This window comes from Callospermophilus lateralis, chromosome 2, assembly GCF_048772815.1.
Source record: "Callospermophilus lateralis isolate mCalLat2 chromosome 2, mCalLat2.hap1, whole genome shotgun sequence".
NCBI lineage: Eukaryota > Metazoa > Chordata > Mammalia > Rodentia > Sciuridae > Callospermophilus > Callospermophilus lateralis.
The window spans coordinates 6,575,571-6,599,888 of record NC_135306.1 but is presented as its reverse complement, the minus strand read 5'-3'; the positions used below and the strand labels follow the sequence as shown (position 1 = coordinate 6,599,888).

General features: G+C 52.4%; 2 protein-coding genes across 9 annotated transcripts in view; both read left to right on the top strand.

Moving 5' to 3' along the window:
• Positions 1-12,482, top strand: part of Lrrc8a (leucine rich repeat containing 8 VRAC subunit A) — a 29,625-nt gene extending 17,143 nt beyond the window's left edge. For 6 of the 8 annotated variants that reach the window (XM_077108801.1, XM_076845316.2, XM_077108799.1 and 3 more), the window contains 2 exons: positions 999-3,163; positions 8,015-10,337. In XM_077108801.1, coding sequence (XP_076964916.1) covers positions 1,007-3,163; positions 8,015-8,290 — 2,433 coding nt within the window. In that variant the 5' untranslated portion in view covers positions 999-1,006 and the 3' untranslated portion in view covers positions 8,291-10,337. Of the gene's footprint in view, positions 1-998; positions 3,164-8,014; positions 10,338-10,630 lie in introns of those variants that run through there. The other 2 variants (XR_013090337.2, XR_013090336.2) reach the window with 2 other exon arrangements.
• A 718-nt stretch (positions 12,483-13,200) lies between these two features.
• Phyhd1 (phytanoyl-CoA dioxygenase domain containing 1) lies at positions 13,201-23,517 on the top strand. Its single transcript, XM_076845318.2, has 11 exons — positions 13,201-13,321; positions 16,030-16,188; positions 17,784-17,859; positions 18,017-18,064; positions 20,039-20,094; positions 20,177-20,239; positions 20,850-20,871; positions 21,903-22,031; positions 22,117-22,233; positions 22,897-23,023; positions 23,114-23,517. The coding sequence occupies exons 1-11, from the start codon at positions 13,289-13,291 to the stop codon at positions 23,157-23,159; spliced, it is 876 nt and encodes a 291-aa protein (XP_076701433.1). The 5' UTR covers positions 13,201-13,288; the 3' UTR covers positions 23,160-23,517.
• The last annotated feature ends 801 nt before the right edge of the window (positions 23,518-24,318 follow it).

Below are 24,318 nucleotides of genomic sequence, written 5' to 3'. Positions count from 1 at the left end.
TTCCTGTGGGGTGGGTGTGCTCCCTGGCCCACAAATCCAAGCTTCACCAGGAGACCCAGGGCGGTGGAAGTGTCTACTGGCCCCAAGGTGACCTGAGCTCTGGGAGTTCCAGAGTGGGGGTAGCTGGACACCTGGGCCTGGTTTCTATGAGCATTGCCTGGGTCAGGCACCACTTGGGTGTTTGAGCCCTAGGCCAGAAGGGGCAAGTCCCCACAATGAGGACCTGAGTTCACCTAGAAAGGCAGACCTGCCATGCCATAGGGTGACTAGCAGAGTGTCGTTGGACAGGTGACTGTTTCCCTGAGCCCTTGCTCCCACATCCAAATAATGGGACAAAAGAGTCCCTACCTTGGGACATCAGAGGGAGCTGGCAGAGCCTGCATGGGAGTGGCTTGCCCAGTGCCCTCAGCATTGCTACGACCATTGCCACCTCTGTTAAATGCCCAGATGCTACCTCCCTCACTCAGGGTCCTGGGCTGCTTGCCTTCTGCCGCCTCCCTGTCCCTGCACACCCTAGAGACTGGGCTGCATGGGGACATGGCTCAGTGGTTAAGCAACTTTGGGTTCAATCCCTGGTACCAAAAAAAAAAAAAGTGAGTTCTTGATAAGCCCCCTCTGCATTTTGCTTTCTTCAGGCCACTTCTGCTTCCCAGCAGCTGGTTTCGAGTTCCTGGGAATTTTAAACAAGCCCCTCTGGTTATTAAATGAATGGCCTCCAAATAGGGATTCTCAGAACTCCAAATAGACTGTAGGGGGACCAGGAGGCAGGCAGTGATCTGTGGAGATGGCACTAACCTTGTAGCCTACCATCTTCCTGTGAAATGGAGAGACTGCCCCCCCATGGTAGTTTTCCAGCTAACAAGTGACCACATGGCTTCTGTAGAAGGCCTGACGGAGGCCACCTCTGGAGGGGCCGGGCTGTGACTCCCAGGTAGATGTGAGGTAGAAATCTGTACAGTGGTGATACTTTTACCCTGACCCTCCTGGGTCCCTTTCAGGTTGAACCATGATTCCAGTGACGGAGCTGCGCTACTTTGCGGACACACAACCAGCATATCGGATCCTGAAGCCCTGGTGGGACGTGTTCACTGACTACATCTCTATTGTCATGCTGATGATTGCTGTCTTTGGTGGGACGCTGCAAGTCACCCAGGACAAGATGATCTGCCTGCCTTGTAAGTGGGTCACCAAGGATTCCTGCAATGATTCATTTCGGGGCTGGACAGCCCCCAGCCCAGAGCCCACCTACCCCAACTCTACAATCTTGCCAACCCCTGACACGGGCCCCACGGGCATCAAGTATGACCTGGACCGCCACCAGTACAACTACGTGGACGCCGTCTGCTACGAGAACCGCCTGCACTGGTTCGCCAAGTACTTCCCCTACCTCGTGCTCCTGCACACCCTCATCTTCCTGGCCTGCAGCAACTTCTGGTTTAAGTTCCCACGCACAAGCTCCAAGCTGGAGCACTTTGTGTCTATCTTGCTCAAGTGCTTTGATTCGCCTTGGACTACAAGGGCCCTTTCAGAGACAGTGGTGGAAGAGAGTGACCCCAAGCCTGCCTTCAGCAAGATGAATGGTTCCATGGACAAGAAGTCGTCGACAGTCAGTGAGGACGTGGAGGCCACTGTGCCCATGCTGCAGCGGACCAAGTCACGGATAGAGCAGGGCATTGTGGACCGCTCGGAGACGGGCGTGCTGGACAAGAAGGAGGGGGAGCAGGCCAAGGCGCTGTTTGAGAAGGTGAAGAAGTTTCGGACCCACGTGGAGGAGGGGGACATCGTTTACCGCCTCTACATGCGGCAGACCATCATCAAGGTGATCAAGTTCATCCTCATCATCTGCTATACTGTCTACTATGTGCACAACATCAAGTTTGACGTGGACTGCACCGTGGACATTGAGAGCCTCACGGGCTACCGTACCTACCGGTGTGCACACCCTCTGGCCACACTGTTCAAGATCCTGGCGTCCTTCTACATCAGCCTGGTCATCTTCTATGGCCTCATCTGCATGTACACACTGTGGTGGATGCTGCGCCGCTCCCTCAAGAAGTACTCATTTGAGTCGATCCGCGAGGAGAGCAGCTACAGTGACATCCCAGATGTTAAGAACGACTTCGCCTTCATGCTGCACCTCATCGACCAGTATGACCCTCTCTACTCGAAGCGCTTCGCTGTCTTCCTTTCAGAGGTTAGTGAGAACAAGCTTCGGCAGCTGAATCTTAACAACGAGTGGACACTGGACAAGCTGCGCCAGCGGCTCACCAAAAATGCACAAGACAAGCTGGAGCTGCACCTATTCATGCTCAGCGGCATCCCGGACACTGTGTTTGACCTGGTCGAGCTAGAGGTCCTGAAGCTGGAGCTGATTCCCGACGTGACCATCCCACCCAGCATCGCCCAGCTCACGGGCCTTAAGGAGCTGTGGCTGTACCACACAGCAGCCAAGATCGAGGCCCCTGCCCTGGCCTTCCTGCGCGAGAACCTGCGGGCACTGCACATCAAGTTCACTGACATCAAGGAGATCCCGCTGTGGATCTACAGCCTGAAGACACTGGAGGAGCTGCACCTGACCGGCAACCTGAGCGCTGAGAACAACCGCTACATCGTCATCGATGGGCTGCGGGAGCTAAAGCGCCTCAAGGTGCTTCGACTCAAGAGCAACCTGAGCAAGCTGCCACAGGTGGTCACGGACGTAGGTGTGCACCTGCAGAAGCTGTCCATCAATAACGAGGGCACCAAGCTCATTGTCCTCAACAGCCTCAAGAAGATGGTGAACCTGACCGAGCTAGAGCTGATCCGCTGTGACCTGGAGCGTATCCCCCACTCCATCTTCAGCCTCCACAACCTGCAGGAGATTGACCTCAAGGACAACAACCTGAAGACCATCGAGGAGATCATCAGCTTCCAGCATCTGCACCGCCTCACTTGCCTTAAGCTGTGGTACAACCACATCGCCTACATCCCCATCCAGATTGGCAACCTCACCAACCTCGAGCGCCTCTACCTAAACCGGAACAAGATTGAGAAAATTCCCACCCAGCTCTTCTACTGCCGCAAGCTGCGCTACCTGGATCTCAGCCACAACAATTTGACCTTCCTCCCCGCCGACATTGGCCTCCTGCAGAACCTTCAGAATCTGGCTGTCACGGCCAATCGGGTGAGTGGCCTGGCCATGGTGCCATGTGTGTGCTGGGGTGGCCCATGACGGGTGCTCAGAATGCCCAGTATCTCAGGACAATTGGTGCTTCTCAGTTTGAAGTCCTTACCTGTGGTCCCCAGAACCACCCAGGAGGGAGCTGTTTAAGATTCAGACTCCCAAGCCACCTCTGAGACCTGCTGAATCAGACCCATGGGTTTGGGGAAAAAACCTCCCTTTGCCATAGAATGATGTAGAGTTTTCCTGCCAGGAGAGGTGGTGTGGCCTGTCAGGGTGTGTCTCCAAGGTGACCTCAAGCTGGGTTTCTTGTAGGAAGGGATGTGAATGGGGCCGAGTGGTAGGAGGCAGAACTTAGCCTGAAGCTTGTGGTGTCTTCTCAGCTTGTCCCCAGCTGGATTGGCAGCCAGGGGACCAGTCTAGGACAGAAACTGAGTGGCTATCCTGGCTGAGATGGTTTCTGCAGCTCCCAGTATTCCTCACACCCATCTCCCCTCTGCATTAGGGATAGTGAACCTCAGAGTTGGGCTTAGATGGTTGTCACTACCCACCTTTCCAAAAAAGAAATTGTGCAGGCCTCTGGGAGCTGGCTGTATGGGAGGCAACACCCTTGGGACTGGTGGCTTCCTTGCTACAGTTCCTTGCCTGGCTAGGACAACCCCACCCTTGGGCTTGGGGGTCCCTTGATGGAGGCAGACAGGCAGGATTGAGGGCAGGGTACTGTGGGGTTTCCTGGGCCTTCTTTGAGGTAGAGATTTTTGCAGTGACGTGGGAGGTGGTAGAAGCCTGAGCCCGGGGTGGGGAGACCCTTCTGCTGCTTACTACTCTGTGCCTGTCACAGCAGTGGCCCTAATGCAGCCTTTGCTGACCTGCTGAACACTTGCTGTGTCTGCGCTGCTCTGGGTGAGCAATCCATTCTCCACCAGCACTGCTGGTTCTCCTGATAGGATCTCTCCAGCGTCCTTGGACACCGAGGGCAGAGGGTGCTGAGCCCTAAAATGCCTCTGTCTGCTTCTCCCTGCTCTGAGAGGAGCACAGTTTCTCCAGCATCACTCAGACAGGTGGCAGGGGTTCCTGGCCCAGACTGCTGCCACTCAGCAGCCTTCCTCCTCTCTTCCCTGCCTTTTCCTAAAAACCAGCCTGCCTCCTCTGTGTCATAGGAATCATGACAGATCCTGTCTCCCTCCCCCAAATTATGACTCCCTCAAATTATGACTCGAGTGTATGAGAATACAGGGCAAGGGTCCACGCAGATGCTTCACCATTGTGGAAAGCACAGGCCTGCTGATCAGAATTGGAGTCTCTTGTGGGAGGCCATGTTTGGGAAGCATCAGAAACCCAGCACCTTGCATAATGTGAGGAGGGGATACTAGGTGGCTTCCTCAGGGCACAGTATTCATGCCTCACTGTGTGCCTCCTGCTCCTGGAATCGGCCACTCCTGGAACTGACCAGGCTTTGACCTCACATCTTATGTGAGAGCCCAGTCCCCACCCCCATCTCCTCACATCAGGCTCCTCTGTCGGTGTCATGCCTGTTGACTGAGGTCATCTCAGGAAAGGAGTTGGCGGAGGCCTGCTGTCCCTGAGGAAGGAGACCCTCTGGACACCCAGTTTAGCACACTGCTTAATCACATCCTGTCCCCCACCTCCTAGAGCGCCAGGGAAAAGGGGTTTCTTGGGCCAACAGTAGGTGGGCAGGCAGGCCTCTCCTTTTAGGGCAAGGCCTGGGTCAGACTCCTTCCTACTCAGGCTCCCTGGATCCTGTGAGCACTATGGACTGGTGGGGCAGCAGGGGTGGGTGTGGCCCCGCTTGGGCCCTTGGGTGCTATTTTCTCAGGCTGTACTCATACTAATGAGTACCTCTCCACAGGCAGGTGTTTTCTGAGCATTGCTAGAGTCCAGCTAGGGAGGGGGTGCTGGGATGACCAGGGCAGTTGGCATGAAGCATAGCTAGGGTTCCGCTAGGGATTGTGGATCCCTGTCCTTTTGGAGGGAGGGGCATGTCACCTGCTCCAGAAGGACAAGGAGGGAGGTGGTCAGGTGAAGAGGAAAGGGAGAGTCAGTAAGGTCAGACTGGAAGGTGCAGGGAGGTCAGCTGCCCTGGAATGTGGACTTTGCCCTGAGGGCAGAGGTGGGCTGTGCCCCAGCCCCTAGGAAGCTCCTGTCTTCCTCTCCAGTTTCAGGGTCTTGGTTTTATGTCTGGCCCTTAAGCCATGTCTGCAGAGATGTCAGCTCTTGTGTTCAGTGCTTGAGTTCTCGCTGGTGGCAGGGACGAGAAGGGTGAGCCTGCTTGCTGTTAGCAAGGTTACAAGGTTTCTGGGTGCTGCGGTTCAGTCCCAGGGCCTTACAGGCTGTGCATGCACTCTACCACTGAGCTGCAGTCCCAGCCCCTAAAGAGATTATTTTTGCTCCTGGTAGGGGCATGGTTTGTGAATGGATGGGCTTGTACTGGCCGATGTTGCTAGGGACAGAGACATGGATGGATTTGGAGGTAGGATTGTGGGGCAGGGAGCCTGGGCGGCTTGAGGTCTCTTACTCAACTGGCTGGTAGATGGAAGATTGTTGAGACAGGACCTTAGATGAGAGGCAAAGGTATGACCTGTGTCAGGGGTCTAGGACTTCTGAGTCATGCCAGCCTAAAGATCAAGAATTCATCTATTCTATGCTTGTGGATGAAGAGGGTTCCTTGATATGATCACTAAGAGAGAACAGGAGTCTGCCTCCAGCTTTGGGGTTGGATGGTAGAAGAGGAAGGTTGGGCCAGCGCATGTGATCCCCAGTACCTGGGGAGTCTGCGGATAGAGAGCAGATGCAGGGCTGTGGGTGGGAACCATGTTAGTGGTAGTCCAGGGTAGAGGGGGAGGGGGCAGGAGCTGGATCGTGTAGGCTAAGACAGCATCTTTCCAGGAGGTTGGTTGAGAAGGTCGTAGAGCCAGGGAGCCAGGGAGCACCCCTGAAGGCTGCTGGGAGAGTCTGAAGACCAGGTAGACCTGAGGCCATTTCAGCGCTGATGGGGGAGGCACTGGGGTGTCTGAGGAGGCAGGAATGGTAGGACTGGGAGTGATGAGAAGTGACTTCAAGCCTTCAGGGGATCAGGGACGGTGCAAAGGACAGGTGTGGCTGTGGTGAGGAGCTGAACTACTAAAAGTACCTCCTCTTTGCTGGAGGCTCTGGGGGAGTGCAGCAGCAGGAGGCAGGGGGCTTCTGGAAGGGGGAACTTTCGGGGAGGGCGCTCTGGAGCCACGCTGACTAGGCAGAGCCTTTTTCACTGTCCTGACCATCATCAGAGGTGGGCCCTGGGGATGCTGTGGTTCCTTGGTCCTACAGAGCCCACTTCCCTTGCCCTCTGCCCTTCATATTCCTAACTTCCAGTCCTTGAAGCCACCCACCCATTTCTGACCATTGGGTACAACAGGGACAATTGTGAGTACTCAGGCCAAGAGTCTCCTTAAAGACCCCCATAGTGCCCCTTATGGCCTGGCCTTAGCTCAGCCACCCACACTTACTGCCTTGCTGAGAAGGCTGAGTTTCTCACTGGCCTTCTCAGCAAGGAGAAGGACTCACCTGGAGTCCTCCACAAGTGGCCAGAGATACCAGACTGCCTAAAGGTCCTCAGCCGCAGAATGTCCAAGCTGAGAGGCACTTCTAATCCAGGTCCTGCATTTTACAAATGGGGATACCGAGGCCCACCATATTTCCGAGTGACATATTTCACAGAATAGGAATGTGGGGTGGGGTGGGAGTGGGAGGAAGCAAGGCCTACATCCTCTCAGATCCTTTATGGCCCTGCAACCTCGGACAAGTTGCCCTTCACCTCTGCAGGCCTCAGTCTCCTCAGAAGGAAAATGGGAAGAATGATAGAGCAGCCTCTCCTCTGTGCTCACTTGCGAGTGGGACCGAGGTCTCCTGCTCCTGCCTCCAGCCCCTCCTGTGAGGGAGGATGCTTTAGACCAGATCAGTGAGGACCACTGTCAGCTGATTGGGCACGGAAGGGCAGGGAGCATGCCCACATGCACAGCATGGCTCTACTCTGGCCCTGCCCTTTGCTCAGCTCTGCCATCAGTGTGGACAGTCAATATAGTGTGGCTGTCAAGTCCTAGCTCTTCCACCTTCTGCAGAACCTCGGGCAAGTGAGTTTCTCTAGAGGCCGCGTTAGCCCATCAGTACAATGGGAAGCGCATTTACAGTGGCTCGGGGGATCAGAGTCCATGGCATCCATGCTCAGAGTGAGCCTCCTCTGTGGTGAGCTGCATGCTGGAGCGGCCAATCCAGGAGGAGGGGGTTCCCAATGGCCAGAACTAGGTTCTGACACCCCTGTCCTTGCTGAGACTTGATACGTGAAGAAACAGGACCAGGAAGAAGTGACCTCGCTGGGATTCCTGTCAGTTTCAGTGAACCTCCCCAGGTCTCAGATTTCAGGGGCTGGATGTCCTTAGCATGCTGCGCTGCGTTCATAATTGTTCTCAAGCCAGGCAGCACCAACAGACTCACTCCTGGAGAGCCCTGAGACACGGTGGAGCAGGCAGTGGCTGCCAGCGTCATAAGCCTCCTAGAGCGCAAGACAGACCCAGCTCTGCCCTTTTAGAGCCCACCATCCAGGAGTGACAGATGGAAGAATTAGTGCTGTAAAGGGGGCGCAGGAGTGCCAGGAGACCCAGACAGTCAGGGAAGGATTCATGAAGGAGGTGACTGCAGGGCAGAGACTAATGTACAGGAACGTGTTAGCCACACTGCTGGTGCCAGGCTCCTGGGGAGCTGCAGTAGGGATCAGGGAAGGTGTCCGCAGGGAGGGGAAGCCAGGGGGCCCCGTCCTGGCTGCACACACCTCACTCTGGCCTTCTGCTCTTCCTCCAGATCGAGATACTCCCCCCGGAGCTCTTCCAGTGCCGGAAGCTGCGGGCCCTGCATCTGGGCAACAACGTGCTGCAGTCCCTGCCCTCAAGGGTGGGCGAGCTGACCAACCTGGCGCAGATCGAGCTACGGGGCAACCGGCTAGAGTGCCTGCCAGTGGAGCTGGGCGAGTGCCCGCTGCTCAAGCGCAGCGGCCTGGTGGTGGAGGAGGACCTGTTCAACACGCTGCCACCCGAAGTCAAGGAACGGCTCTGGAGGGCCGACAAGGAGCAGGCCTGAGTGGCCAGAGGAGCAGTCAACAGTGGGACCCTCGCGAGTCCTCAGGCCAGGCGGGCCACCCTGTCCCTCCCAGGACTTCTGGACAGCCAGCCCAGCCCTAGCCAGGCGGAGCCTGGGGCCGGTGTGAGCTGGGCCAGGGCGAGAGGACAGTATCCGAGGGGCTGGCCCCTCTTCTCCCTGAGCCTCATGCTCGCCTGTCGGGGAGGCCAGAGACCGAGTCAGTCTCAGAGCGCAGTATTGGACAACAGGGTCTCCTCCTTTGAGGCCACCTCTGCCTCAGAGTCTGGTAGACACCAGAGGTCCAGGGACACCAACCTAGCTCTTGGTATTTATTTTTCTCCACCTCCCATCTTCTTCCTCTAGATAACTTAGACATTCCTGAGAAAGTTCAGCTCCACGGGAGGTGTTTAAGGAACGCTGGGTGGTGTTTCCCCTTTTTCTTTCTGGGTGATGCCACCAGCATCGGATGCCCATCCAGACTTGGGCAGAATGGTCCAGGATAAACAGCTGCAGGACAGTGCCCAGCGGTGCCGACTGAGCTCTGGCAGCAGGGCCTGTGGAGAGCGGGCCACGGCAGAAGGCCAGGCCTGGGTTCTCCTCATCCGTTTTTGTGGCGTTTCAGATTCTTTTTTTTTTTTTTTTTTTAAGTCAAATGAATGTTTTTGTTGTTGTTTAGTTTTATTTTCTAAGCTTTGAAAATTGATGGTTTGGGTATTAAAAAAGAAAAAAAACTGAAAAAAAAACAACAACACTAAGGGCCAGTGAGTTGGAGTCTCAGGTAGGTGGCAGTTTCCCTTGAGCAAGGCAGCAAGACATTGAACTGCGTTTCCTTCCTCCGGGGTGTGGGGTGCAGGGTGTCTTCCGAGTCTGTTGTGACCTTGGCCAAGAGTTCTGTTTGTCCCTCTCCCCTCCTGTTTGTTTTCGGGGGTTTTTTTGGTGTCTTGTTTTCTTTCTCCTCCATGGGTCTTGGCAGGCGCTCATTTCTGTGGCTGTCAGCCAAAAGGAACATTCTGGGGCTGCCAGGAAGGGAGGAGACTCGGCTTGGCCAGTCCCCGAATGAACGGTGCTGCACCCCGTCCGCCGCCCACCCCTCCACGCGCAGTACTAGGCGCCCAGGGGGCTACTTAGCCCCGATCTGTCCCCCACTGTCATGGTCTGCTCAGTGCCACCACTCACCTATGCTGCTTACGTTGGCCTCATCACCACCTGGTCCTTCATGAAGAGCAGACTATCGAGGTGGGCGGGCACGGGTGTCACTGCTGGGAGGGCAACGCCCAGGTTCTGGCTGCACACCAGTTTCCGTCCGGTGCCTGGCTTGCCTGGTGGGGGGACACTCACTTTAGAGCAATCACTTGGTCCCCCCTCTAGAAGGGTCCCCGCCTTAGATCAATCACGTGGACACTAAGGCACGTTTTAGCGTCTCTCGTCTTAATGATTATGTCTGTCTGTCTGTGTTTTCTGCGTCGTGTCATTGGATGTAATCCTCACAAATAATGCACACTAGCCTCTGACAACCATGAAGCAGTCCGTTACCTGTGGGTCTGATTGTAGACTCAGATCAAATATCAAATAAATCTATAACACAAAGTAGCCTCTGGAGGTCTCCATGTAATGGGGGCCCTTCCCTCATGTCTGAAGCCTGCTGGGCTCGAGGGACCATTTCTTGGGTACCCACAGAATGGTCAGCTTCGCTCATCTTACTGCTCCATGAAGTCGGGAGCTCCTTCAGGGCAGGTTCTGGAGGTTCTGAGCTGAATGGGGCTCCCGTAGGTGCCAGCATGTTCTCCGCCCTCCCAGTTGCCTGTGGTATAAGCCCTTTTGAGCGTTGATAGTTGTGGAGTAGGAGAGGCCACCAGAATGGGGGCCAGTAGTTCAGGGTCCTTCTCACAGCTCAATCATCCCCTGCATAGTGGTGGAGAGTCCCTTCCTATGGCCTCTATGTCTCCATCTGTGTGATGGGCATTTCCATTCTGTGCTCTCCAAGGTCCCTTGTGGTCCCAACAGCAAATCCCCAGGGTTCTTTTTCTTTTTTCTTTTCTTTCTTTTTTTTTTTTTTTTTTTTTTTTTTTTGGTACCAGGGATGCTTCACCACTGAGCCACATCCCTTTTTATTTTATTTGTTTATTCTGAGACAAGGTTTTCCGCACTTGTTGAGGCTGTCCTTGTACTTGTAATCCTCCTGCGTCACTGGGATTGCAGGCATGTACCACTGTGCCCAACTGGGTTTATTTGTTGTTGTTACTATTGGTTGGTTGGTTGGTTCTGTGATGCTAGAGATTGAACTCAATGGTGCTCTACCACTGAGCTACATCCCTAACCCTTTTTATTTTCTATTTTAAGAGGAGATCTCACTATGTTGCCTAGACTGACCTCAAATTTGCCATCCACCTGCCTCAGCCTCCCAAGCAGCTGATGTTACAGATATGCACCACCGAACCCTGCTGACAATCACTGTGGGTAGGCCCCGTTCAGGTTTCAGCCCCTTGGGGGGCCTGCTGAAGGTGCTGGGGGTCAAGAGCAGAGGCTCAGAGAGATGGACAGAGCTGCCTTCAGATCCCAGTTTTGCAATTCATTTGACATGAGACTTCATTTTTCCCTATTTGTAAAATCAGAATGGCATCAGTAAGATAGTTGTGAGGAACAATGATGACTGTAGTGTCTTGGTCTTTTTTCTGTTGCTAGAACACAATACCTAAGTTTGGGTAATTTAGGTTCATGATACAGAGGCTGGCAAGTCCAAGACCTGGCAGCTTCATCTAGTGAGGGCCTTGTGCTGCTTCATAAGGTAGCGGAAGTTGGGAAGGAGAAGGCTCCCTGGGAGAGGAGAAGGCTTACTAGCTAAGCCTGCCAGGGGGAGCACCAGTCCATTCATGGGCAGCCCCAATCACCTCCTGCTAGGCCCTGCCTCCCCCACATTAAGAAAGGGAGGTTCCAACAGATGGACTTGGGGGACATGCAGAAACCACAGCACGCAGGTGAGGAAGCTCTTTAGTGTGAGGAAGGCTCCCACCACCTGTCCTCCTCCTGGACCAGCAGGGAACCTGTGGCAGAAGAGAGGCCTCAGCCGGAGACCTGAGTTGCCTGGGCCCTCCTCTGGAATAAGCCAGGGCCTTGCCTTCTTCCCTCTACAGGTCTCTGATTCCTTAGGGAAGCAACCTCAGGTCTCAGCAAAGACTCCCCCTTCTGCCCCTGTCCTGGACTGCTGACAGGGAGACTGAGCAGCTGAGTGTCCACCCCCTAGAAGACCCTCTTGTACCTCCACAGTAGAGTCTTTCTGTCTGGTCTGGTAACCCTCTCACCAGCCCCCATGCCCCATCCCCACCGCCTCCCCTACCCCAGCCATGGGGCCTTGCAGCCAGTGCTTTGAACTAGAGTTTGATCTGGAACTGGTTACTTCTGGAAAGAACAACAATGTGGGAAAACCATCCACCCGCCTCCCAGAGTCCAGCAGAATGAACAAAGGGTGGAGGCCAAGCTGTTCTTCCCCTACCCACCCCCACCCAGTCCTTTCCACTCTGCCTAAAACCGCAGTGGTAGACTTTTCTCTGGTTCCAACAGCAATTTGAAAAACTTGGGGAAACTCAAAAAATTTAAAAACCATCAACCTTCGCCTTCTGCCCCAAAGGGCCCCCACTAGCACTGGGTAAAGCAGCTGCAGGTACTCCCCAGGTGCCATGCTCACGCCAACCTCTTTATCAGCGGTGTTCAACTTACTGCTCACAGGAGGCCCTTCTGTTAGTCCCAGTTGCAGGTGGGTAAAGTGAGAGTGGGCCTGAAAGCTGAGCTGCCTCCCTGAGCCTCTGCCGCCAGCCTGCGGGGAGGTCCTTGGGGAGGTTGCTGACTGAGCATGAGGGGCCTCACTGCTCCTCTGTTGGCAGGTGCCTGCATCAGAAGGGGTTAGGACAGCTGGGAACAGCCCTGCCCCCATGACCCTCATGGTTATGTCTCTGGCCTCTCTCCTCCCCCACCTAGGCCCCCTGAGCTTCTCCCACCAGCCCCAGAAGCCCAGCGGGCTCCCATCCCCTGACCTTCCAGAAGCCTGCCCCGCTTGGACAAAGCAGCTGTTCCCAGCACAGTGGCCCAGAAAACAAGACTTGACCTGAGGCCAAGGCTCTTGAGGGCTGAACAGTGTCCCTGCACTCACTCCCTCCTGAAACACTCTGTCCCTTCATCATTCAAAGCATCATTTCTGGGAAGGCCAGGGGCTTGTTTTCCAGAGTGGCCTTGTCAGCTACCGGGCTGGCGGGCAGTTCTGACCTCCCTGCCAAGCCTAACTTGAGATGGTAAACATCTTGGGTCTGAGGATGGGAAACAGGAGCCCTGATCTCCCTCATTCTGAAGACCCAGGCCCCACTCTCCAGCCCCCTTCCTCTTAGGTTGTCCTTCTCTCTGCCTTCCTCTGAGCTTCACATCCCTCAACTCCCTTCCATAGTCTTCCTAAGACTGGGAGCAGTTTACACCAGAGCTGGGAGGGGCCCAGACTGTCCCCCCAGGACCTCTTCCACCTTGAATGCAAAGCCACCCCAGACACACCTTGCAACAGAGATGTTAATGCCAAGGGTCTCACTTTCTTCACTTCAGATTCAGAGAGGGACAGGCCTTTGTCAGAGTCACAGCTAGTGGTGGACTTAGACAGTGTTGTCCTCCCAGCCCCCTCTCTGCCTGACACTCCCAGAACACTCCCAGGGAGCCCCGAAATACCCTGAAGGAGATAGGAAAGGGCTAATCCTGGATTAGTTGTGAAGAGGGAAGAACAACGGAGCAGGCAGGAGTGGGGAGAAAGGGCTGGGGCCCAGGGTGGAGGGTGCAGGCTGCCTATGTTTGCAGGGAGGGCTGAGTGGTAGGATAGCTGCTCTCTGGGTAGGGAAGGGTTAAGTCCTCCTGGGCCTTCTGCTGTGGCCTCCCTCCCTTCCTGAACTTTCTCCTCCCTAGCCCTGGAGCCACACCCAGAGCCTCTGGTTCCCTGAGCCATTTTCTTGGCCTGCCTGAGCCCCTTTCATGGCCTGCCTGAGCCCCTTGCAGCTCCAGAAGGTAGGTAGGGATCTACTGGGATGGGTACTGGGAGGGTCCTACAAAAGTGTGTGTGGTTGGTCCAGATCTCCAGTAGCCCCTTGGGAACTCAACACTCCCTGTCATTTCACAGAAAGGGACACTGAAGCCCACAGTGGGGTTTCAGTTCCCAACCACAAGACCTAACTTCTGTACACACAGCCCTGGGGTATCTAGATTACAGGACCTGGGGTGAGGTGGGGCTGTGTGCACTGTGCATGGGCATGTTTGGGGGGGGGGGGCGGGGCTCAAAACCGATAAAGCATTCTGATCAGCCAGTTCAGCTGGCCTGGCTGCCTGTGGTGTGGAGGCAAGGCCCAGAGGGATGGGGACTGGCCAGCAAGTAGCCAGGCAGGAGGTTGTCCTCCCAGTTCTCAGTCCAAATTCAAAAGGCTAACTTGCGGGAATTAGAGCACACAGACTTTAAGATAATCATCCAGGAATTCCAGATGGAGGCTGTTCGTATTGGTATCCAGCCCTAGAGGCCTTGTTTCAAACTCTGTCCTGGGGCAGAGCTGTACTCAATGGTAAGAGCTAGCTGAGCATATGAGGCCCTGGCTTCCATCCCCAGCACTGCAAGAAAAAAAGTCCATCCCAGCCTGGGATGGAGCTCTAACCTGTTTTCAAAAGAGGCCTACACGGGGCTGGAGATACAGCTCAGTTGGTGGAGTGTGCTTTCCTTTTCCACAAAAAGAAAAAGAAAAAAAGGCCCGTAGCCCCATTTAGTACTTTCAGGGTCAGAGAGAAAACCATTGGTCCAGTTGTCATGGCCACCAAATACTCATCCCTGGCCAACTTTTTCCTTTTCTTAGAGTATATCAGGAACATATTCCCAAGTCACTAACTATTTTTCTACATGATTTTTATGGTTCTGGGGATTGAAGGGAGGGCCTCTTGCCGGCTAGTCAAGCATCCAGGTGACCACAGGGCTTCTTTATCAGCTGTTTTGTGTTCCAGACAGGGAAACCATACTTTGTTAAACTAATCCCTTGATACTAACGTAATCATTAACTATTCCAATGTAAGTTTTCATCAGGCAAGACTTAGTGAATACCTACACACATATGTCTTTGCTCCTCTATTCCCTAATATTTTTTGCCAGGGGTAGGTATTGAGAATTGAACCCAGGAGCACTCTACCACTGAGCCACATCTCTGGCCCTTTGTATTTTTTGAGACAAGATCTTTCCACATTACTTAGGGACTTGCTAAGTTTCCCAGGCTGGCTTTAAATTGAAATTCTCCTGCCTCAACCTCCCAAATCACAGGGGTTATAGACATGTACCACTGCACCAGGCTCCATTCCCTGATCTCATGAAGAGTGGTTACTGGATCAAGCATGTGCACAGTTTGCCATGGATGTCCCACTTCCCAAGGAGGCAATTTCCAGCCTAACACCAATTTCTAAAGTACAGAGTTTTCCAGAGACAGAAGGGCTTGTAGTGGATGTCATGAATATTACAATACCTGGTATATGACAATCCACACTGGATATCCATCAGGGCTAGTGTGGGGGTGGGGGGGCTGACAGTAATTGGAAATTGACACTGTGGTGGGTTCCAAAGAAGACTTAGATGCCTGTTACAAAACCTCCTAAGAAGGACTCAAGGCGTCAGATTAGGCTATTTGCCTTAACTTCCACCCGCACTCAGGAAAAAGCCCGCTCCCAGTCTGGCCCGCCCCTGCCACCATCCTGTTCCCTTCCATTCTGCCCTCACTTTGTGCTGCATCCCTTCCTGATTCTTCCTGTCCTCATGTACTCAGAGGCTTTGCACGCACATCCTGCTTCCTCTATCTAGAGTGCTCTTTGTCATCTCTTCCCCTCCCAATATCCTTTAGGCCCCTTTAAATGCCATTCCCTCAGAGCTGCTGCCAAAGACTCCCATCTCATTTCTTTTCTTTTTTTGAGGTGCTGGGGATTGGACCCAGGGCCTTGTGCATGCAAGCCAAGCACTCTACCAACTGAGCTACATCCCCAGCCCCCCATCTCATTTCCATTTCAGACTTCTGCTCTTAGCTCTCAAAGCCTGCCCCCTCTTTCCCTGCACTCAGCATTTATGATCGTGTGCTTCCCCATGTGATGGTTGGTGTAATGTTTGTCTCCATTTTTTTTTTTTTTTTTAGCACCAGGGATTGAACCCAGGGGTGCTTAACCACTGAGCCACATCCCAACCATTTTAATTTTTATTTACAGATAGGGTCTCACCAAGTTGCTTAGATTCTCACTAAATTGCTGAGGCTGAACTTGGACTTGAGATCCTCCTGCATCAGCCTCTCAACTCTCTGCGATTATAGGAATGCACCACCATGCCTGGCCTCCTTTATTAGACTATAAACTCTGTGAGGGCAGGTACCTCAGCTGGTTTGCTCATAACAGCTCCTAAAGCTGTGTCTCCTACACAGTAGATGTTGAGTCGACATTGGCAGGATACACGGATGCAGCTGTATCTGGCTCAGCCCACTGGAGGGCAAATACAGGACAACCTCCCCTTCCCCTTTCGTTCCGTTCCTAACATCCAAGTAGCCAATTGTTCTTCACAGGGCACCAGACACCACGGCAGGGGCAGGGGACAGAGCAATGAATAGGACATTGGTCTCAACTTCACACATTTGGGGTTTGGTGGGGAGGTTAAATATGGTTCATAAGGGGAAGCATGCAGAGGGAAGCCTGAGCCTCATTCCTGCCTGCAGTTCCAGGAGGATGGATTCCTGGTGCTGGAAGGATTCTTGTCTGTGGACGAGTGTGAGGCTATGAAACAAAGGATTGGTGAGATCGTGGCCGAGATGGATGTCCCTCCCCACTGCCGCATAGAATTTTCCACCCAACACGAGGAACAGCTTCGAGCACAGGTGGGTACATGGGGTAGGTGGAGATGGAATCTGGTCTTTGATGGGGGATCAGTCCCTAGCCAAAGCAGCATCCTGGAAGGGAGGACCTAAGGCCATGGCTCCTCCTTTTAAAAATATTTTTATATAATGTATATTTTTAATTGTTGATGGACCTTTATTTTATTCATTTATTTTTATGTGGTGCTGAGAATCAAACCTAGTGCCACACTTGCTAGGCAAGTTCTCCACTACTGAGCCACAACCCCAGCCTCCATGGCTCCTTCTGATAACAGATCAGGTGCAGGCTCCCTCGTGCCAGGCTCCACTCCTTACACCTGTCACTATGAATTTACAAGGTAGATATGGTTATTGTTTCCACTTGGAAGGGAGGGAAAGTGAGGCTTCCATCATTTGTCCAAACCATAGTTAACTGGTAGAGCCAGGATTTGAAGTCAGCTGTCTGATACCAACTGGTGCTGTGCACTGCTCTATTATACTTCCTCAGATTCTCCTGCCACAAAGGGCCTCCTTGTGGCCAGCATCCCAGAGAGAGCCCTGAGGTTTTAATGGGCTGCCTGTGTGTCTTATCCCTGCACCCAAACTCAGAACATGCTGTTTCCCAAGACTCAGCACAGTCTGAGACGGACAAGTGGTTCTCCCATCCAGTTATCTCAACCCTACACAGTTTGACAGTCCTTCCTGCAGAGCAGCTGAGCTCTGGTCCAGGCCACTCACACTCATACCAAGGAGCTCCTGCCATCTAGTGGCAACAGAGAAAACTACAGCAGCTAGAAGCCTTGCATCCCAGGAAAGCAGAGCGGCTACAGACCTGCCACTCAAGGGTCCTGAGGAGAAAGAGGGCTGAAACTGGTACCCCAAATCTGCCTTGTGAGAATGCTCCAGAGGCCAGTAGATTATTGGGGCAGGAGGAATGCAAGAAGAAAGGGCACAGATGATCCTTAACTTACAATGGTTTGACTTAGGATTTTAGATGTACATTCATTCAGTAGGAACAATACTTTGAGTTTTTAATTTTGACCTTTTCCAGAACTGACACCACGCGATATCATACTCTCTCATGATGCTGGGTGGTTGCAGGGAGTCACAGCTCCCAGTCTGCCACCTGATCATGGGAAGCAAAGATACTGTGTTCACCATCTGTCTCCCATGCCAGACAACCATTCTGTTTTTCACTTTCAGCACGGTACTTGATAAATTAACAAGATATTAAACACTTAAGCTTGTAAAATAGGTTTTGGACTGGATGGGTCTGCCCCACTGTGAGCTAATGTACATGTCCCATGAGGAGGCTAGAGAAATCTAGGATGTTCTGTGGGCTAGGTGTATTAAGTGCACTTCTAATGTTTTCAATTTATAGTGAGTGTATCTGGATGTAGCATCATTGTAAGTTAAGTGGAATCTAATAAGAGGTTTCTGAAAAATCCGATGCTTGTAGCTTTGAATTCTGCTTACAGGCACTTGGGGCTCCTAGCCGCTGTCTGTGCCTCAGTGGACATGTCCAAGATGTCATTGGGGATCTGTAGCCCATGGGCATGGGAAGCCCCTGCTCTGACCCTGGGATGCTCTCTCTTTCTCTCCCATGTCCCTTTCCACAGGGAAGCACAAACTATTTCTTGAGCAGTGGTGACAAGATTCGATTCTTCTTTGAGAAAGGTGTTTTGGACAATAAAGGTTTGGAGCTGGGTCCCCAGAGATGTGGGAGCCCCCTGGGAAGTTGCTGGATCCAGGGGTCTGCCCTGCAGGGCTGGGAGGGCAGGGCACTTAGGCCAGCTGCCTGAGGGAGGCTGCACTGCTGTTCTTCTTCTTTTACCTGTTCTCTGTGCCACAGGAAATTTCTTGGTGCATCCAGAGAAATCAGTCAACAAAATTGGTCACGGTGAGCAGAAACCTGGGAGTGCAGGACATAGATGGGAAATGGCCTGAAGAGCTGAGAAGCCGTCAAATGCGTACTGAGTTAGGGGTTGGGCAAGTCGCCTTTCTGGCTGCATGCTCCCCTTTGGTCGTGGTCTTTGATGTTGTGTAACGCTAATCACATGGCACTTCTACCACCGCACTGGGAAGAGGGGTCCACTTGAGACCCCAACAGAGGGCATGTGCAGGCTTCTCCACAACCTACTGTCCCAGGCATGGGGGATTCCTGGGACCTGTTGATTCCTGGAGCCCTTTTTTTTTTTTAATTATTTATTTATTTTTTAGTTTTCGGCGGACACAACATCTTTGTTTGTATGTGGTGCTGAGGATCCAACCGGGGCCGCACGCATGCCAGGCGAGCGCGCTACCGCTTGAGCCACATCCCCAGCCCTCCTGGAGCCCTCTTAAGGGGCAGCTGATATGTTGAAATTACTCCTACTCTGAGACCCCAAAACCAAGTGTAGAAATTTTCACTTTTTTCCCCCAGGATCACGTTGTAATTATTTTTGTGAACTCCTTGTTTTTATTTTTTATTTTTTTTTATATTCCCTTTTTTTTATTAGTTGTTCAAAACATTACAAAGCTCTTGACATATCATATTTCATACATTTGATTCAAACGGATTATGAACTCCCATTTTTACCCCGTATATATATTGCAGATTCACATCAGTTACACATCCACTTTTTTACATACTGCCATACTAGTGTATGTTGTATTCTGCTGCCTTTCCTATCTTCTACTATCCCCACTCCCGACTCCTTGTTTTTAAACCTGAAGTTATAGCATGGTGGCTTTGTAAACAAGTTGTGATAAAATTCATGTGACATAAAATTTGTCACCATAACTATTTAAAATATATTTTTAGTTGTAGGTAGACATGATATCTTTATTTTATTTTTTGATTTTTTTAATGATACTGAGGATTGAACCTATGCCTCACACATGCTAGGCGAGTGCTCTACCACTAAGCCACAAACCCAGCCTCCAATAACCATAACTATTTTAAAATATTTCATTCAGTGGCATTAAGTGCATTCAAAACTTACTTTTTTGTAATAACAGTAATAACAGCAGTTGGGCACAATGGCACATACCTGTAATCCTGGCGGCTTGAGAAGCTAAGAGAGGAGAATCACAAGTTCAAAGCCAGCCTCAGCAAAAGTGAGGTGCTAAGCAACTCAGTGAGGCCATGTCTCTAAATAAAATACAAAATAGGGCTGGGGGTGTGGTCCAGTGGGCGAGTGCCTGAATTCAATCCCTGGTACCCCCCCACCCAAATAGCAAATAATCCCTGGCATGGTGGCACACACCTGTAATCCCTGTGACTTGGGAGGCTGAGGCAGGAGGATTGCAAGTTGAGGCAAATATGAGCAATTCAGTGAGACCTTATTTCAGAAATAAAAAGGGCTGGGCATGTAGCTCAGTGGTAAAGCACCCCCAAGTTCAATCCTTAGTACTGCAGATAAAACAAGAAAAACCACAAAGACCGCTGACGACTGTGCCTGCTGCCCATGTTCATTTGCTCCCCTAGAAGCCCTGGGGGGTGGGCAGCTCTTTTCCTCCTCACTTTACAATGGAGGAGACCAAGACTTACAGAGAGAAATAGTAGTCACCTCAGATCACATAGAGGAAGTGGAAGTATTGAAGCTGCTGCCAACTAAGAGTCCCTTGGAATCCTTCGTCCTCCCTGAGGGGTGGGGAGTTAGGGCTGGAGTGAGGTTCCCAGATAGCCAGATGGTCCAAGATAAGGTCATGGTGGGATGGGGCTGGGTGGGATGAAGGTGTCTTTGGGGCCCATTACTTGGTTATAAAAAGCATAAAGTTTAAAGCACCTAAAATAGTTGAAAGTGTCAAAGTGAGGCCTGAGTCCAGTTCTCAGGGTGGGAGGGACACATGGGGGCTGAGACTGGCCCATCAGCAGGCTTCTGTCCCACAGCTCTGCATGCCCATGACCCTGTCTTCAGGAGTGTCACACATTCCCCCAAGGTGCAGGTGAGCAGAGGTGGGGACGGGCAAGTGGGGACAGATAGAGGTGTATGTGGGCAGGCTGCAGTGTGACTCTGCCCCCTTCCAGGCCTTGGCCAGAAGTCTGGGCCTCCAGATGCCTGTGGTGGTGCAGAGCATGTACATCTTCAAGGTGAGCGATGTGTCCTTCCCAGGCCTCAGTTTACTTTACCCTTTGTAAAACTGGCAGGCTGCTCATAGGAAGCCCCTCCCCATAGTGGGCCAAAGCTGCTGGGTTATCAGTGTTGAGTTGGCCAGAGCACATGTGAAGTGGGTACCTGGTACTGAGTTTGTGCTCTATTAGAATTTGGTGGTATGAAGAAAAGGGAGCCCCAAGAATCCCTCCTCCCCTCTTTGACTACTGAGATGCTCTGCTCTCAGCTCCCAAGTACAGTGCCACCTCCTCTAAAAAGCCTTCTAGACCCCTGAGGAAAACAGGGACCCAGCTCTGACTTGGGGGCTAACCTCTGAGCCAACCCCTGGCCAATGCTGTATCCCTCTTTCTAGCCCTTTCCTGGTTCTGCTTCATGACCTTGTTGTTAGGCTAGTGTTTGCTGTCTCCCAGGCAGACTGTGCACCCCCTGCTGGGCAGGTGGTTTTCCTTCTGCTTCTCTCCTGAGCCTGGCTCACAGTAGGGGCTCACTAGCTGGTACCCAGGGTGGGAGCATCCTATAAGACTCAGATCAAGCCTTGCTCCTCCCTGTTCTCATCCGTTCTCACCAGACTCTTCCCCTATCTTGCAGCAACCTCACTTTGGTGGTGAAGGTAAGCTGTGAGCAATTGTGGGGCCCAGCATAGGCCATGGGCAGGAAGTCTGGAATATCATGGTGGTCAGGTCTTTGGAGGAAGGGAAAATGCTTACTGCATTACCTGTGGGCACGAAGCTCAGGCCAGGGGAGGAGGAGCCACCTTCCTTTCCTTCCCAGAACAGGGGATTGGTGGGGAACCCTGGAGCCCCTGGCACACAGATTTCTAAATCTGACAGCAACCCTTAGCAGGTTAAAAATATAGATTACTAACACAGATGGTTTTCAGACAGTGTGAAATAAAGGAAATCAAATACACACACACACACACACACACACACACGCACGCATGCACACACATACTCACTCACTACTGTCAGGCATGGTGGCACTTGCTTGTAATCCCAGTGACTCTGGAGGCTGAGGTGGAAGGATTGCTTGAGCCCAGAAACTCAGGGCTGGCCTGGGCAACACAGCAAAACTGTCTCTTTAAACAACAACAACCGGATGCTTGGTCATAGGTATCCCCTCTCCAACCCCAACTTTCCAAATTTACACCACTGGGTGGGCTATCTGGTGGTTGGAGTCTGCTCATCTCTGGTAAAGAATGGTGGCTTTAGGGCCAGGGTGTAGCTCAGTGGTCTTTACCACTTGCCTAGCCAAGGCAAGACCCTGGATTCCATCCCCAGCACAGAAAAAGAAAGAAAGAAAGAAAGAAAGACAAGGGTGGATTTAGTCACCTGGCTGGAATTCAATGGTAGCAGCTACTTTTTAGCAATTAGGGTGTGCAGCCCTGTCCTAAGCACTTTTCATACACTGTCCTATGGAACCCTCCAGCAGCCCTTTCAGGGAAGTTATTGTTAGGGCCACTTTACAGTTGAAGAAATGGAAGCTTTAAGAGGTAAAATCTCTGCTCAGAGTCCCTGGGTCAAGAAGTGGAAGATTCTCAGAACAGGAAGTCTGGGAGGATGGTGGAGTGGGAAGTGGGTCAAGATGAGGTGGGACAGAGGGAAGGGTCAGACTCCTCAGCTCCAGGCGGGTCTGCCGCAGCCTCCCCTCACCAGGATGCCTCGTTCCTGTACACGGAGCCCCTGGGCCGGGTGCTGGGCATGTGGATGGCACTGGAGGATGCCACGCTGGAGAATGGCTGCCTTTGGTTCATCCCTGGCTCCCACACCAGTGAGAACCCCTGGCTCCCCACCCCAACCCCCAGGGAGAGGGATCAGGTGAACAGAGGGTCTAGAGGCTCCATCTTGGCCTGCAGGCGGAGTGTCAAGAAGGATGATCCGGGCTCCTGCTGGCTCATGGCCTGCTACCAGCTTCCTCGGAGCAGAGCCAGACTGGGATAACAGCCTCTTTGTGCCCACACCAGTGCAGAAAGGTAGGCAGGACACCCAGGGGTCTGTGTGTGCTCCACCACCCACCATCTGGGAGGCTCTTTTGGTGTCACCTGAGGACTGGGAAGTCACAGAATGGGAGGAGATAGGGCTGGCAGGATACTTGGAAGTCAGGAAGCAGCGCGATCACAGCAACTTCAAGCAGGCCAGGCTAGAGTCCAGACTCTGCTTCTCAGTCTGTTTCTTTGGGTAAATGACGGAAATCACCCTGAGCCTCAGTTTCCCCAAATGTAAAGTGGGATGCATCTAGAATGTTTATAAAGAATTTAGGTGACACACGGCAAGGGCTTCACAGATGTTGGCTAATCGTGATCCCTCTTCCTTATGGAAAGGGACACTGAGGTACACCCCAGCATCATCAGGAGGTCCCTGTTGACTGGCACAGTGCAGAGGGCTTCTGCCCACATCTGGGGTGGAGAGGCCCTTTGTAAGGCTTGCCAAAGTCACAGCCCACAGCAGAGGACACTTGATTGCAGGGAGCCCCTGTCTAAACAACATGGCTTGGACCCGGAACAAGCAGTCTGTGGAAAGGCATGGGGATAGGTGAGGTCACTAAACCACTCCAGGGAGGACCACCGCACCCCTTCCTGATCTGGGAAGGTGGCACTGGGCCTACGGTGCCCCTGACCTGCTCATGTCTCTACTAGGGGCCCTGGTCTTGATCCATGGAGAGGTGGTGCACAAGAGTGAGCAGAACCTTTCAGACCACTCACGCCAGGCCTACACTTTCCACCTCATGGAAGCCACTGGCACCGTCTGGAGCCCAGAGAACTGGTACATGGCAGGGTGTGTGTGTGTGTGTGTTCAAGTCCCCTGAGGGGGCCTGGGGACTGGGAAGAGTGGTCCTGTCTTCAATCTCAACAGGCTCCAGCCGACAGCTGAGCTACCGTTTCCTGCCTTGTACACTTAAAGCCCTTGAAGGGTTGGGACCGTCACCTCCCAGTGTAGCTGTGGACTACAAACCCCAGCACGCTGCCTCCTGTGCCGGCTGCAGTGGGGAAGCTGTGAACCTGCAGAGCTCTCCTCCTTCAGGGTCTGTGCTTTCAGCCCTGCAGACAGCTGGGGGAGGCTGAAGTGGCAGGGCAGGGCCCAGGCTGGATGAAGGCCTTCCCCAAGATCTTGGTCTTTCTGCACCTTACTCCCCGACACAAACTTCCCCTTGAGGTGGCCTCTCAGCCATGAAAGAGGTCTGGTCCATTTTCAAGTCCTCTCTCAGGAGCAACTCTAATAATTCCGCTGTAAGACACTCAATAAAAATGACTTCTGAATGCAGCTTCTCCATTTGTCCTTCTTCTCAAGCATTCTTGCTTTCCAGATGAGACTCCTGCCGAAAACCATTCTGGTCCCCAAGCCCTGCTGCGCAGTGTGCGTGACTTCACTCACAACACTTAGTGGGCGTTGGCCACATGCCGCCCTGCACACTTTGCGCTTTGTTTTACACAACTCCTCACACAGAGAGGAAGGTGCTGTGATGATCTGTGTTTATAAGTGAAGGAGCTGGGCCAAGGAAAAGGCAAGTGACCTACCTGCTAAGTCACACAGTTGCTCAGTTGTTCAGCTGTGTCACCCTGGTCCAGGATTGGGCTTCTGTTTTTGTTTTTTTTTTTCATTTTAAAGCATCATGCTTTCTTTCTTATTGTGGACTGTTCATTTTTTTAAAATTTTTTTGTTCCAATTTATTATATATGACAGCAGAATGCATTACAATTCACATTACACATATAGAGTACAATTTTTCAGATCTCTGGTTGTATACAAAGTATATTCACACCATTCGTGTCTTCATACATGTACTTAAGGTAATGATGTCCATCTCATTCTACCATCTTTTTGACACTCCTTGCCCCCTCCCTTCCCCTCCCTCCCCTTTGCCCTATCTAGAGTCTGTCTAATCTTCCCATGTTCCCCTCCCTATCCCACTATGAATCAGCCTCCTTATAACAGAGAAAACATTCAGCATTTGGTTTTTTTTTTTTTTTTTTGGATTAGCTAACTTTACTTAGCATTATATTCTCCAACTCCATCCATTTACCTGCAAATGTCATGATTTTATACTCTTTTATGGCTGA